This window comes from Phycodurus eques, chromosome 9, assembly GCF_024500275.1.
Source record: "Phycodurus eques isolate BA_2022a chromosome 9, UOR_Pequ_1.1, whole genome shotgun sequence".
Classification (NCBI taxonomy): domain Eukaryota; kingdom Metazoa; phylum Chordata; class Actinopteri; order Syngnathiformes; family Syngnathidae; genus Phycodurus; species Phycodurus eques.
In genome coordinates this window covers 569,389-584,643 of record NC_084533.1, presented here as the reverse complement: position 1 = coordinate 584,643, position 15,255 = coordinate 569,389, and the positions used below count along the sequence as shown (strand labels likewise).

Here is a 15,255-nt window from a genome sequence, read left to right as displayed (position 1 = left end):
GTGTGCCCTGTGTGTTTGTTTCTATGTGACCTGCGATTGGCTGGCGACCAGTTAAGGGTGCACCCAGCCTCTCGCCCGAAGAGAGCTGGGATAGGCTCCGGCACGCCCGCGAACCGAGTGGGGAGAAGCGGCTCAGAAAATGGATGAATAATAATACAAAATATAAATAAAACAGACTGGGGCTCTGTTCACAAAAAATGCACTTTTTTAACAAATATTAAACATTTGACACAAAGCCTGCCATATTTGAACGGTTTAAAAATAATAAGAAGAATAATTCACCATGTCTGTAAAATTGAGCTGCAGGTTGGCAAGACCTTCACCCGTGCGTTGGGATCAAATAAGTTGGCTGTAGTCCACTACTGGCTGACTATTGATAGCGGGTGCTGCTGCTTGTGGTTAATACACAGTCCATGTTCCCGTGTGTGTGTTTGTCATTTTGTCATATGTTGTGAGTCAACACACACACACACACACACACACTCTCCCTTCAATATGGTATGCAATCCTGCCGATTACTGTAATTGTTTCATCACGCAGACCCTGACATAAATGAATAATTATCGACGTGCGGAATTTCGCTCTTCGCTCGAAATAACAAACATGAAAAAGAAAAGCACGCAAGATGTTTCCTTGATCGTGTTTCAGTTTATTGTTGACTTAATCGTGTTTTTGTGGTTGTGATGTGTGTAGAAAGAGAACGGCATTGTGTACAGCACATTTAGCATCCCTTCTTCTGTTACTTTATAAAATAACCATTTCATCAAAGTTTTGATTACAATGACACTGAATGAACATGAATTTTAATGTCAACTATTATCTCCATTTTATACACATTTTTGGGGGGGGGGGGCAGGGGGGGGGGGATCATATCTAAAAGTGGAAAACAAGTTATGAAATTTGCTAAGGCCATTCAGTTTGCGTCTCCCTCTGGGTTGCACAAGCCTTCAGCAGGGGCACTTCAAAAAAAAAAAAGTCAAAGCTGAATTCCGAACCGAGGGAACAGATAACATAGCTCCATAAGCAAATACAGATTTATATATAGTTTTATATTGAGCTTGAAACTTTTGAAGAGTACAGTAAACACTTCTCACACGTGGTAGAAACTACTTGATGCTCCGAGCCCACAAAAGTGGTGGTGAAAAACATAGATCCATTTTCTCAACTTTTTTTTTACCCTCATTAGGTTATCTCGCTCCAAGTCAGCTGTTGAAAACCAACCCAAAGTGATACAAACAACAACAATAAAAAAAAAAAAAAAAGATAAAGAATATTCTCGCGGCGATATTTTCTGACAAGTTTGAAGCAGATTGGAAGGAAGAGCACAAAAAGAACATTGAAAAATTGAAAACAATGGCATGGCATTAAGAAATTTCCTGTACAGTTTGGCGTCTCCGAGTACAATCGCCTCAAGGGCTCAGTGGTGGCCGTCCTTCTTTTGTCCGACTTGAGTTTCCTCCAAGACGCACTGCGCATCAGTGCTGTAAACAGGCTCACACAAAATGGAAAAAAAATAGATCGATGTCCAATTTTCATCGCTCCACACTGCCGCTATCAGTTTATGTTCAGTTTCTCAGTCCTGCTGAGACAATGAGGTCCTACCAGTCAGGCCATTCATCAACGACGCCCGCAGCCATTCGTTCGACACGTCTCGCCTCCTCCGTGTCTTCTTAGCCGAAGGGTGAGTGAGGTTCCCCTGAAGCCTTTTCTCCAATGAATTCCAGGAGATGAAGGGGATGAGACGGTCATTTAGTCAACCATCCTAATGTGTGTGCGCGCGTGTGTTCTTTGTTTTCTGGAGGATAGTCTTCATTTGTTGAGTGGACGATTGTGCACATTTCATGCAGTCTCCGGAATGTCGACACGAAAAGAACTAGTAAACCCTTTTCCTGTCTGGAAGAAGCAAAGAAAAACACAAGTCAGGTTAGCTTTGTGCTAGCGGGAGTGTGTTGTGGGGAGGAAGGGGTGGTTGCTGTTTCAAGTTAAGGCCTCTTGATACTCGCGCGCCGACCGACTTGCGGGTTTCAAAACTACGCGTGTGGGTTGCGCTCGAGTATAAAGGCAAACTACGTGCGGGACAGCCGCCGTGACGGTCGCCGTCCGCGCGAGTACAAAGAAGCCTGTAGTCTGCGGAAGACGAGGGAAAACCAAAAGAAGGAAGAAAAACACCACGGAGTTATGGCCTCATTCACACGGCCCACATGCACAATGAGTGATGGGATTTCTCACATTCCATGATCCTCAGATGGGCTTTTTCAATTCTCGTGAAATGGTTCTTTGATAATAAGTACGCAACTATGCAACGTGACTGGTGTCGGCAAGTGGGTTGAGGGGGGGGGCTCTGTTAAGGGTACGGCGGCTGGTGAATATTGCATGGCATTTATTTAGGACGCCAACAAAAGAGCTTGGCTCGGCTCAACTCCCGCAAAGTTGAAGAAGTCTCTTTCACGTCCCCTTCCCTTCTCCCCCACACTGCCCCCCACCCCACCCCCCCGCCTCCACGTTGTCTGAATTTTCCGATCGTAATCTCCAAACCCTGTTGACCCCACCCTTAACCAAATCCAGGCCCAGGCGTGCATCTCCCAGCACAAAAGAGTCTGTGTATCACTGACTTGATCAGATTAGCGGGATTCGTTCTCTCGTTATCATCATTCTATCCCTTCCTCCACTCCTCTTCTTGCCTCCCTCCGCCTTCCCCCTCCCTCCCCACTCACCAACGACCGCTGTTGCCTCTTAACCGCGCCACCCGCCCACTCTTCCACGACCACACTCATTTGCATAAGGGCTTCTGTGAACCAGTTTGAGAGAGGAATGAGTGGCGGAGTTGGTGGGAAATGTGGCCCTTTGCGGCATTTGCATAAAACGGACATTTCAGCCATTTAAAAAGGAAGAATCGACATGTAATTATATGGCATGGGATTGAAGCACGGGACACTGTTTGCAGTCATCTCTGTGTCTTGTCTATGGGTCATTTTCATCGAATTTGATCAATCACGGTTAAGACATGGCCCACTTTGAAAATCAAATCATTTTACCAATAAGACTATTTGAATTATTGCCAGTCGTTACCCATCAGAAGGTCTTAGTTGATTTCGAAGAAGAAAATATTCGGAAGAAATCATTTTTCAAACGTTTAATGCCAAAATGTCTTGAACGCTAAACTTCCGAAAATGAAGTTTCCTGAAGTCGCTGATGACATTTTTGGATCCGTAGGATTTTGCTCCCATTGCTTAATATCAAAACTAACACAAATGCAGCTTAGTGTCCTCTGACTTCCTTTTTGGGTTCTTTTACATACTGTCCTTCTTTGTCACTCAAGCAGTATTCACTGTTAATGCCAGTGGAGAGAGCTTTGTTTATTTATTTGATATTATGATGTTTTTGCAATACACCAGAGACATCTGTGATTTGAAGTGCCAGGATAAGGCAGACAGTTTGCATTCACACAGTCGCGGGCAGCAAAATAAATTGTTATTTCTGAGATAGGAATAAATAGGGGGGGGCGGCACGGTGGGCGACCGGTTAGCACATTTGCCGCACAGTTCTGAGGACCGGGTGTGAGTGGAGGTTGCATGTTCTCCCCGTGCCTGCGTGGGTTTTCTCCGGGCGCTCCGGTTTCTTCCCACACCCCAAAAACATGCATGCTAGGCAAATGAAAACTTTACAGTAATTTGCCCGTAGGTGTGAATGTGAGTGCGAATGGTTGTTTGTATATATGTGCCCTGCAATTGGCTGGCGACCGGTTCAGGGTGTACCCCGCCTCTCGTCCAGAGTCAGCTGGGATAGGCTACAGCACCCCCGCGAGCCTCGTGAGGATAAGCGGTGTAAAAAATGCATGGATGGTTGAATTAATATGCATGAATTTGTGAACGTGTCGGAACTATTGCATGTCTTTACCGTTATTACGATTGTATAAAGACAAGTGAAATGGTTTTCATGACATTGTAAATTGTGCAACGCACGATTTTTTGGAAACTGTTTCTGTCTTTACCGTTATACACTTTTGTTCCTGTTATAATAAGAAGTGGGCCACCACCTTTTGCTCTGTAAATAAAGATTGCCTTTACTATGAATACCCATTCTCAACATCTCAACATCCCTTATTCAGTAAAGGGTCACGGGGGGCTAGAACCTATCCAGCTGACTTTGTGCGAAAAGCGGACTACACCCTGAACTGGTTGCCAGTCAGACGCAGGGTAACTGTGAATGCCTCAAATTTTTAGGTGGCATAAAAAAAATTGCTAAATTATATATACTGTATATATTTTTGGGAAGTGTCTTTACAGTTATTGATCCACGTACACGAACGAAGCCTAAACATAAGATGTTGTCATCTTCGGTAGCTCTTGAAGACATCTTGTGTTTAAAAAAAAAAAGACACTGTAGACCTTTTAAGTTCCTATGGGTGATTTGGTCTCCTGCCGTAGGGCTCCGCCATTTAAGGAAGTGCTTCGAACTGTTTTGACGAATGAGAAAGAGGGTTGCGCATAACCCCTGTTGAAGCACACCCTGTACACCCTGAACTGGTTGCCAGCCAATCGCAGGGCACATACAAACAAACAACCATTCGCACTCACATTCACACCTACGGACAATTTAGAGTCTCCAATTCAGGTTTTTTTTGGATGTGGGAGGAAACCGGAGTGCCCGGAGAAAACCCACGCAGGCACGGGGAGAACATGTAAACTCCACACAGTCAGGGCCGGGGATTGAACGCAGGTCCTCAGAACTGTGAGGCTGAGGCTCTAATTTATTTATATATATATATATATATATCATCATAGGTTTTTGATCCAGGATGGAAAATGGCAGGGAAAGTATAGATCGTGGCTAAAGCATTAATGAAAAGGAATCAGGAAAACATTTTCCGTGCTGTTCTTAACAGCATGCTGTGGTTTTAAAAGATAGCACTGGGGAACCAGTGTGGCTCTGACAGTTTTATAATTCCAGCTAACTGTGTCTGCTGATGAGAGAGGGGGGGCTCTTCAGTCACTGCTTGACAAAATTATAATTGAGCATTATCACCAAATTGCAGTGATTGGGGCTGTATCTCTTTGTGGCCTTATAATGACAGTTTAGAAACAGCATTTCCATAGGAAATGTGCCATTTCCTCACCTTTTTTCTCCCCTCAATCATCTTAAAAATATTTTTTTAATTTATTTTTTCCCTTAGCTCCAGAGACGACCACTGAATGACAATGAGATTCTTCAACACTTTTTAAACAGCAATTATTCCTGTCTGGCCTTGCTGACAGTGTGTGTTACATTTACTGCAGCCATTTTCCCAAACGACACAGTGACATATTTAGTTTGAAAATGACTAGCAGCCTCACAGTACTGCATATAGAATATATTGGAGAGGTCAGGGAGGATGACATCATTAAAGTGGGAGATAACAGAGATACTTTAGGAAGAGGGAAGAGTTAGTTAAATACTTTGACAAGAAGCCAGGACATTGGTCAGAAATTAATTTCACGCTTCCTTCCACCAGCCAATTCAGGGAGAAAATTGAATTTGAATGACTCTCCTTTTCCCCTAATTGGATGGCCAGATCAGAGAGTCGAGAACAAGCACTCAGGCCACAGAAAAATAGGATACTCACTTAAATACCCTGAGGTATAAGCTGATTTGGAGCTAGGCAGAAATGCTTCCAACTCTTTCCTCTCTAGAGTGCCATGATGGTGGTGGCTGAGGTGATGGTTGTGGAGAAGGTGATGATGAAGATGTTTGTATTGGTGACTGACAGGGGTCCTCTTGCCGAATGTGGAGAATGACTTATCGGCCATTTGCTCAGAACTTTGAAATACCTCTATGTCCGGAACTGAGTCCATACCCGGCACATGGAGATTGCTGCGGTAGTCTGGACCCTGCCGCCCATCAGTGGGCATGAGGCTTGGCATCCAGCAGCGATCGGAGTGGCCCAGGGCCTTGCACTCCTCTGTGCAGTTAGAGAACAAGTCGGTTCCCCCTAGGCAATGAGAGCGTGTGCAAAAGTAGAAGGAATGGGAAGAAAAGCGTGTTTAGGTTCGTTTGTAAGGAGTATTAACAATGAAAGTATAGATCGTGGGGGAGTTCTGTCTATTACAGTAGCATTTCTATACTGTTAGACATTGCTCTAAATTCTACACTTATTTACCACATACCTTCCAGCAAAATACGAAAGTGATTTTACAGTAATTAACTACAGTTGCCACTCCATCATGGTATTTCGGTTGATGTCACACAAAGAGTTACTGTATTTAGCATGGACCAGAACTGTGAAGTTGTATGCTCCCAGCATGCATTACGTCATAAAATGTTGAACTGTTGCCGTAATAAAGACGTTAATCCTTACTGTTCATGAATGATAAAGATTAACGATCGTGTGTTTGTTACCCATAGTTAATTTTGCGTTACATGTATTTTGCCCTTTTTTTTTCATGAAACCCTGACTGTGGGTTGTGTGCAAGTGACATCCTGGTCAGTCCTGTTGTTTGCTAAGTGAAGCTAAGATAAGTGTTACCTGGCCTACTTCTTTTGCAAGCCAAAAGCGCTCCCGTTTACCTTTTGTCACACATCAACCCCACAATTAATAGATACATTGATTTGACACTGTTGTCAGGAAGTTACTGTAATTCAAGTTTCCAGAAACTTACTGGCAAGACTGTAAAAACCCATGTCTCACCGTGCAGCATAGTGCTCTGCGCAGAGAGAAAGCACATGGCTGAGGTGTTAACTTAAAGATGAATACGACACACAAGTCTCTGGAGTTTGCAACATGCTATTTTTGATACAGTAACGTTTTTTTTTTTTTTTTTTTTCTGTCAAGCCGTTCGTGTACTCTATGGCAACGGATTTGGAAGTAGGAAGCACACTAATTCCTCACGTCTCATGAAAGCGACCCGCCTTGACTCGCCTATGATGAGTACGTCAACAATGCCTACATCAAGCACACCAAAGTGGATAAAATGTAAAACCTTTCAAGCATCTTCAGGCGTTGTCAATGAACCTAGCGTGCATGTTTTGGGGATGTGGGAGGAAACCTGGAGTGCCCGGAGAAAAGCCACGCAGGCACGGGGGAGAACATGCCAACTGTGAGGCAGACGCTCGAACCAGTCGTCCACCGTCCACCGTGCCGCTATTTCAACTTCATTTTGACTATATAACAAGACATACAGTACACTTCTTCTTTTCCCGCTGAATCCTGAGTGTCTGACATGAAAAGACAATGAGGATTTACAAAACTATCTCGATTTGCTCAATGATGGAATAACATATATATATTTACAGTGGGTATGGAAAGTATTCAGACCCCCTTAAATGTTTCACTCTTTGTTATATTGCAGCCATTTGCTAAAATCCTTCAAGTTCATTTCTGTTCCTCATTAATGTACACACAGCACCCAATATTGACAGAAAAAAATGGAATTGTTGAAATATTTGCAGATTTATTAAAAAAGAAAAACTGAATTATCTCACAGCCATAAGAATTCAGACCCATATATTTAACGCGGGTGCTGTCCATTTCTTCTGATCATCCTTGAGATGGTTCTACACCTTCATTGGAGTCCAGCTGTCTTTGATTATACTGATTGGACTTGATTAGGAAAGCCACACCCCTCTCTATATAAGACCTTACAGCTCACAGAGCAAATGAGAATCATGAGGTCAAAGGAACTGCCTTAAGAGCTCAGAGACAGAATTGAGGCAATGCACAGATCTGGCCAAGGTTACACAAAATATTCTGCTGCACTTAAGCTTCCTAAGAGCACAGTGGCCTCCATAATACTGAAATGGAAGCCGTTTGGGACAACCAGAACCCTTCCTGGAGCTCGCTGTCCGGCCAAACTGAGCAATCGGTGGAGAAGAGCCTTGGTGAGAGAGGTAAAGAAGAACCCAAAGATCACTGTGGCTGAGCTCCAGAGAGGCAGTCGGGAGATGGGAGAAAGTTCTAGAAAGTCAACCATCACTGCAGCCCTCCTCCAGTCGGGGCTTTATGGCAGAGTGGCCCGACAGAAGCCTCTCCTCAGTGCAAGACGCGTGAAAGACTGCATGGAGTTTGCTAAAATCCTGGACGAAAACCTTCTCCAGAGTGCTCAGGACCTCACACTGGGTCGAAGGTTCACCTTCCAACAAGACAATGACCGTAAGCACACCACTAAAATAACAAAGGAGTGGCTTCAGAACAACTCCGTGACTGTTCTTGGATGGCCCAGCCAGAGCCCTGACTGAAACCCAATTGAGCATCTCTGGAGAGACCTGAAAATGGCTGTTCACCAACTTCCGCCATCCAAACTGACAGAACTGCAGAGGATCCCCAAATAAAGGTGTAAAAAACACATGATTCATGCATGATTCCCAAAAAGACTCATGGCTGTATTAGCTCAAAAGGGTGCTTCGACTAAATACTGAGCAAAGGGTCGGAATACTTATGGCTTAAATATATTTTTTTCTTTTTTCATAAATGTGCAAAAATGTCAACAATTCTGTCCGTTTTTTTCTGTCAATATGGGTTGCTGTGTGTACATTAATGTGGAAAAAAAATTAACTTAAATGATTTTAGCAAATGGCTGCAATATAAAAAAGACCGAACATTCTAAGGGGGCCTGAATACTTTGCGTCCCCACTGTGTGTGTTATGTACATTATTTAGACTACTCCACTATCTTGAACATAGCTCTGGTAAAGTTAACATTTTTCGTGGATGAATTTATGGCTGTGCCCACCGCAGAGGAGTGGAGGAAAATTGCTGAGAGGTTTGAGAGTGCTGGAATTTTCCTCTTTTCTGTGGAGCACCGGACGGTAAGCACGTTGTCCTCAAAGCTCTCGATCCAAGTTCTACAACTGAATGGCCACCCACGCATACTTCAAAATCCCTGCAATATGACTTTATCAGCAGCAAAACTATTGTACCCGTTTGCCCGCCTGTCCGCCCCACTTCCGCCGTGTCCAACGCGTCATACGCACAGCAGGGCACGGAGTCGCGTCTAGTCACGCAAACTGCACTGACTGTCGACAGTATGTAATCACGTCGCATGAAACACCCAAAACGCATCCAGTGTGAAGCAGCGTAAAACCGCATTTGCTGACGTCCGCTTAACATAGTTTGAATGTGAGTGCTTAATTGTGAACTAAGTCACATCCCCATTTACAAGAGGGTGTGTGCTTTTTTTGAACGATCTCGGTCTCATTTTTGTACGTCATGCGCTGCGTTTTGGTTGCCTGTTGGGTCACGCCTTCCTTTTTCTGCCTGCAGCGTTGCCTAGGAGATGTGGGCGCCGCCACCTGCCGGCAATTTGCTCTTGGGTGTATTTGAGGATGGTGCCGGAGTGTTACTTTTGCTGTAGTTTGCTTATCTTCCATACTTGAGGCTCCTGCTTTGTTCCTGTCGTGTCTAGTCTCGCTGTTTCTAGCGGTACTCAGTCCAACTGTAATTTTGTGATTCTGTTTTGTCAAGTAAATTCAGTGTACTGGAAGTATTAAAAAAATGTTTGCGTTTAAGTACTTCTGTGGTTTTGAGTTTGGCATTTTTGTATCGTTAGATCTTAGCTTTTCCTGTTTTTTTTGGGGAACCTTCCTCCAGCTGTGGCTATGTCCACCGCTTTTTGTTAGAATTGTTTTCGTCTCGGAACCTGTACTCTGTTGTTGGCACTTTTGCCTTCATTGTTTTCTGTTTTATGTTAGATTACTCCCACAATCAGGTGTGGTTTTTGTAGAGTAAGTTTTTCCGCGACAACACTAGTCATCGTTGTTTTGGGTCTGCCGGATTCCTGTTAAGAGTTTGTGGTTGAATAAAACTTGCGCAAACTGTTTCAATCTTCTGCGTGAAGGCCAATAATGACTGTATACAACAAAAACCTGCCATTTGAATAGGAGTGTATATACCTTTTTATATCCAGATAGCTTCCCTTCATCTCTTTTGTTAATAGTTTTATTGACTGTGTTGATCGTGTTCAAAGAAACAAATGCATAAGTCAAATATCGACAAATGTTTTTTGATAATATTATGAATAACAGGCGATGGTTACCTTTTATTTAGCTTGAACACCTGTCCCCAAAAATGTCTGTGCATGTGCCTGATACAGTACTGTATATATTCCATACTGAGCAACTGTTTTGTGTGTTAGTGTGTGTGCGAATAACCAACAAAAACTAATAAGCAGAGCAGACAAAACAAATCACACACTATTCTATTTGTCATCCTTGAAAGAAAGGTTGACTGTTGGTTCCAAAGAAATCGTAGTTTAGGGCATTTGCTGGTCTGAAGGCAATAATACAAAAATGTTTTCATTACTCCATATATTTTTGGGCCGAGAACCTGTGTATGCATTTTGTCTAAATCCTAAATCCGCTTGGTTTGTACTTGTCTGAGTCCCTGTTTATGGCAAAAACTGAACTGCACAGTTCAAGCTCTCTGCAGCTAATCCCCCCGTATACAGTCTGATTAAGATAAAACCACTGCCATCCCAGTAAGTGTGTGTGTCTGTGCGTGTGTGTGCGTCTGCATTCGTCTGTGCGTGTTGTCTTATGTGTGTCAGTAGCGGTCAGCAAAGGGGGAATTTGCTTTGTTACAAAAGCGGATTAATTTGGCTTGCCGTCACTAACAGCTTGGAAAAGTGCCCAGGCTCCTCACAAGAAGGGTTTCTTATTAAATATTAACCAGCATGCCATAAATACAACATCACATTACAATTTAATATGGCTCCTTACACAGGGAGGAAACAGCTGTACAGACCCTTTCCCCAAAAATGTAATATAATGGAAAAGTTTATTTATTTCCATAATTCCATTCAGAAAGTGAAACTTTCATAGATTATAGATTCAGGGCTCACAATTTAAACAATTTCAAGTATTTATTTGTTTATTTTTACATAATTTGGGCTTCCAGCTCATAAAGCCCACGAACTCAGGAATTCCAAAAATGAAGAATGCTGTGAAGAAATCACCATTTACTTCTCGGGTTTGGTAGAAAAAGAAGAAATAAATTAGGGCCACATTAAAGGAATCAAAATATGGTACTTTCAAAACAATATGTTAATCTTCAATACTTGGTTGGGAATCCCTTTGCTCGAATCGCTGCTTCGATGGCACTGAGGCAATCACCGCGTGGCATTGCCTGGGAGTTATGGAAGCCCCGATTTCCTTGATGCTTGCTGTCAGTTCTTCTTTGTTTTTGGGTCTGGTGCCCCTCATTTTCCTCTTGATAATACCCCGTAGATTCTCAATGGGGTTTAGATCCGGCGAGTTGGCTGGCCAGTCAAGCACTGTGATGGCATGGGCATCAAACCAGGTTTTGGTGCTTCTGGCGGTATGGGCAAGGGGCCGAGTCGTGCTGGAAGATCTGTATGGCGATGCAGATCCTCAGCAGAAGGAATCATGAAAAACATTCTGGTAGACTGTTGCGGTGACCTTGGTTTTCAGAGAGTTTACCAACACCTGCGCAGGACATTGCACCCCAAATCATGACTGACTGTGGGTATTTCACACTGGACCTCAAGCAGCTTGGGTTCTGTTCTTCACCCGTCTTCCTCCAAACCCTTGGACCTTGATTCCCGAATGAAAGGCACTCTTTACTTTCATCAGAAAAAAGGACCTTGGACCACTGGGCAACAGTCCAGTCCTTCTTCTCCTTGGCCCAGTTGAGACGCTTCCTACGTTAGCTCAGGCTCAAAAGTGCCTTGACCCGAGGAACCCGACAGTTGTAGCCCATCTCTCGGATGTGTCTAAATGAGGTGCTTTTTGAAGCTGTGAGTCCCGCCTCATTCCACTCTTTCTGGATCTCTGCTAGATTCTTGAATCTTCTCTGCTTGATAATCCGCTGAAGCCCACGGTCATCTCTTTTTCTGCTCCTGTCAGTATTATTTGTATTCCCATTATATATATCCTGCCACATTCTATCCTTCCACTAGACTTTCCATTGATAAGCTTGGACACGGCACTCTGTGAGCAGCCGGCCTCCTTGGCTATGAACCTTTGTGGTTTACCCATCCTATGGAGGGTATCGATGATGGTCTTCTGGCCTGTTGTCAAGTCTTCAGTCTTCCCCATATTGAACCCAACTGAGACAATTGAACCAAACTGAAGCAATTGAATGACACCTGGGGAAACCTGTGCAGGTGCTTTGAGTTTAGTAGATGATTAGTGTGTGACACATTTATGGCCTGCAAAATTTGTGCTGAATTCTTCACAGTATTCAAATTGTTTGAAATCCCAATTCCATGGGTTTTATGAGCTAGAAGCCCAAATGATGTAAAAATAAACAAATAAATACTTGAAAATACTTGTTTAAATTGTGGGCCCTGAATCTACGACCCCAATGACTGCGGAATCTGAGATGATAAGCAATGTTCTTCAGATGCGCCACCTCAACAGTGTGTAGTGTGACTACTGATGATTTCACCAAAGGTCTGACAGAAGCTGCGGAGAGTAGTGCGGCAAAATGTACAGGTACATCTCAATAAATTAGAAAATGGTGGAAAAGTCCATTTATTTCAGGACTCATACATTATACTCAGTCAATAAACACTTAGGAAAATACTTTTCAGAGGGCAAATTCCTGCCAAAAATAATTTTTTGTTGTTCCGTGATTGTTTGTGATGTAATATTCTAGTTTCTAGAGATGGTAAATTTTGAGTTTTCGTTTGCTCTAAGCTATAACCGTCAAAATTATACATATATATATATATATATATGTATAATTTTGACGGTTCTATATATATATATATATATATATATATATATATATATATATTTTTTTTTTTTTTTTTTTTTTTTTCACTCTGAATGTGTGTAGTGCATCTCTATAATATGAGTTTCACTTTTTGAATTGAACTACCTCACTAAGCTTTTGACACTATTCAAATTTCTTGAGATGTACCTGTAACTGTCCCTGTGACCACTGACAATGCCAGCAATATCGATTATGCTGTCACGGCTGCTGAGCGACTTACGGTATAACTTTTATTTTCCAAGGAGCTATTGTAAACTATAATCTGTTGCTAAGACTGCACCACAGAAGATGGGTGATTTCTCCATCAGATACATTTATTTTGTATTCATATTTTTACGTTGGTAATTTCAATAAAATTTGTTAAAAAAGGTAAAGAGTTTTTTGGGGTATATATATATATGAAACAACACAGTTAAAACAACACAGGCATCACTATATGGTGTGGAGCAAATTTAAAACAATCAAATCTAACTCTGTTACTAAAATAGATAGCATGTTCATGGGATCTACAGTGTACTAACTTAAAGAAGGGTGAATTCACACATGCGCGCGCACACACACACACACACACACACACAAACACACACACTCCGCTCGATGAAGTCTTCTTGATATTTCTTGACATTTTGGTAAAATTGCAAAAGGCATACCAGACAGTTTCAAGCGAATCGGGAGGATGAAACTATTATAAAGCTGAAGTGCTTGAAAAATCCATCAAACTTTTGGGTTTTGCCCTTCTCTCGGAATTAAATAGTTCAACTATTTTCTCAAGGCAGACAGTCGGAGGGACCTATGAAGCACTGGCTGCCAACAATGGCGTCTATTCTGTGATTCTGCAGGAAAAGAGTATGAATTGTGTCAACATGTTTCCCACTAAGTACTTAGTACAAGCAGAGGGGTCAATGCAATAACAGCAAAAAGGGGGCATGCTGACCCTCCTTTAGTCTAATATTTGATTTCATCTTTGAGCCTTCCACATGGTGTCAGTGCAGGGCAAATGCAAAGCCCTGATAATAACCTTCATTTGGTAATTGGTATGCAGAGGTCTGAAAAATGAATTACTGATCAGTGAGCTGCCGCCACAGCGATAACGTGGACTGCGGCGCTAAAGAGTCATTCGGAATGGCAGCAAGGAGAGATGGGAGTCAAGTTGGGGAGGGAAGTGTTGGCGGTTGTAAAAAGTAGATAAGTGTCTTAACTCAATTGCACCAAGTGCATGACATTGACAACACTGATGTGCTTGATCCATCTAGCAGGACTGGAAGGTGGCTCTCCAAGAGGGAAACAAGTGTCCCTTCAATGGTCTTGTGGCATCCAACAGCTAATGAGAAGCACTTGAATTGCACTGTGGACTTCATTGACCCTTACCTTAGAGGTTCAATGTCGCAGTACAGTAGATAAAATCAGCTTTAAATCATATATGTACGCACATACAATTTGATTTTTATTCATTATAAAGTTTGAAACAGAAACATGTAGTTCTTAAGAGTATATGAATATTCTGGCTTTTGAATGCTGCCTATTTTGACTTTTTTTAAAAGTAGAGTTCTCAAGAAAACTGAGCAGAAGTTGTTGCAAATGATCATCGTATGCTATGGTCTTTTTAGTAGAGCACAATCTACTTGTCTCAAAGACCATCCAACCGCAAAGAGTGCTTCGTAGCGGACTATTCTATTTCAGTGAGGCCTGATAGTTTACCATTTTGAACACGAATTACAATTTTCAGACTAACTTCATGACCCAAATTTGAATCGGTCCACTGGGACTCTCTGAGAAGTCGGAAATTAATCAAGTTAAACATTCAACCGCTTAAAATGTCTTCTTACTGGTTCTGGAATGCAAATACCTTACTACATTCTTGACATACTGTATATCACGAAATTATAATGGGCATTATTTGTTTTCATCTTTGGTAAAACTGGAATTTAAAGTTCATGAATAATTCATTCAAATATAATTTTAGTTCAAGTGCCTCTGTTACAGTCTGTCATCATATTCTCCATTTACTTGTTTGTCATTCCCTTTGCTCCTATGACATCTGCGGGTGATTATTTGTAGGAACTAATTGTTAACGAGAAGGGTTCCACCTGATGCCTTCGAAATAACTGGAGCATTCGTCAACCAGCACGCACTCAGCTGACCACTTTGTTAGGCCGACGCAACATTAAATATATATACAAACTAAGATAATGCCAAAGAAGTAATCATTATTGACTACAAAGAAGAAAGAAGGGCAAAAACCTAGACTAAGAAGACTATTTTAGCCCCTTGTGGATGTGAAAAAACCTGGCCCGGAGGCCACTCCAAGATCTATTGCCGCCAACTTTCTACAATTCGACACCAAAGACATGATCTTACAAAAGGTATGGTGCAAAGAACAGAAAACGGTAACGATAGGAAACAATACGTCTTCTTCGATCGTGATTATGCGACCGAAGTCCTTCAGAAATGAAAAACGAAAATATAATATATATAATACAATACCAAAATTGTATCGCTAAACGTAAAACGGCTTGAGTACGCCACCAAAGAGAGGAAAGGTTACGA

General features: G+C 42.2%; 1 protein-coding gene across 3 annotated transcripts in view; it reads right to left on the bottom strand.

The window, feature by feature from the left end:
- Window positions 1-642: 642 nt before the first annotated feature.
- The window catches only part of pcdh10b (protocadherin 10b), a 28,318-nt gene continuing 13,705 nt past the window's right edge, over window positions 643-15,255 (bottom strand). The window contains exons 4-5 of one of the 3 annotated variants that reach the window (XM_061686368.1): window positions 5,603-5,968; window positions 643-1,893 (exon numbers count right to left, since the gene is read on the bottom strand). In XM_061686368.1, the coding sequence (XP_061542352.1) occupies window positions 1,874-1,893; window positions 5,603-5,968 (386 nt within the window). In that variant the 3' untranslated portion in view covers window positions 643-1,873. The remainder of the gene's footprint in view (window positions 1,894-5,602; window positions 5,969-15,255) is intronic. The other 2 variants (XM_061686369.1, XM_061686370.1) reach the window with 2 other exon arrangements.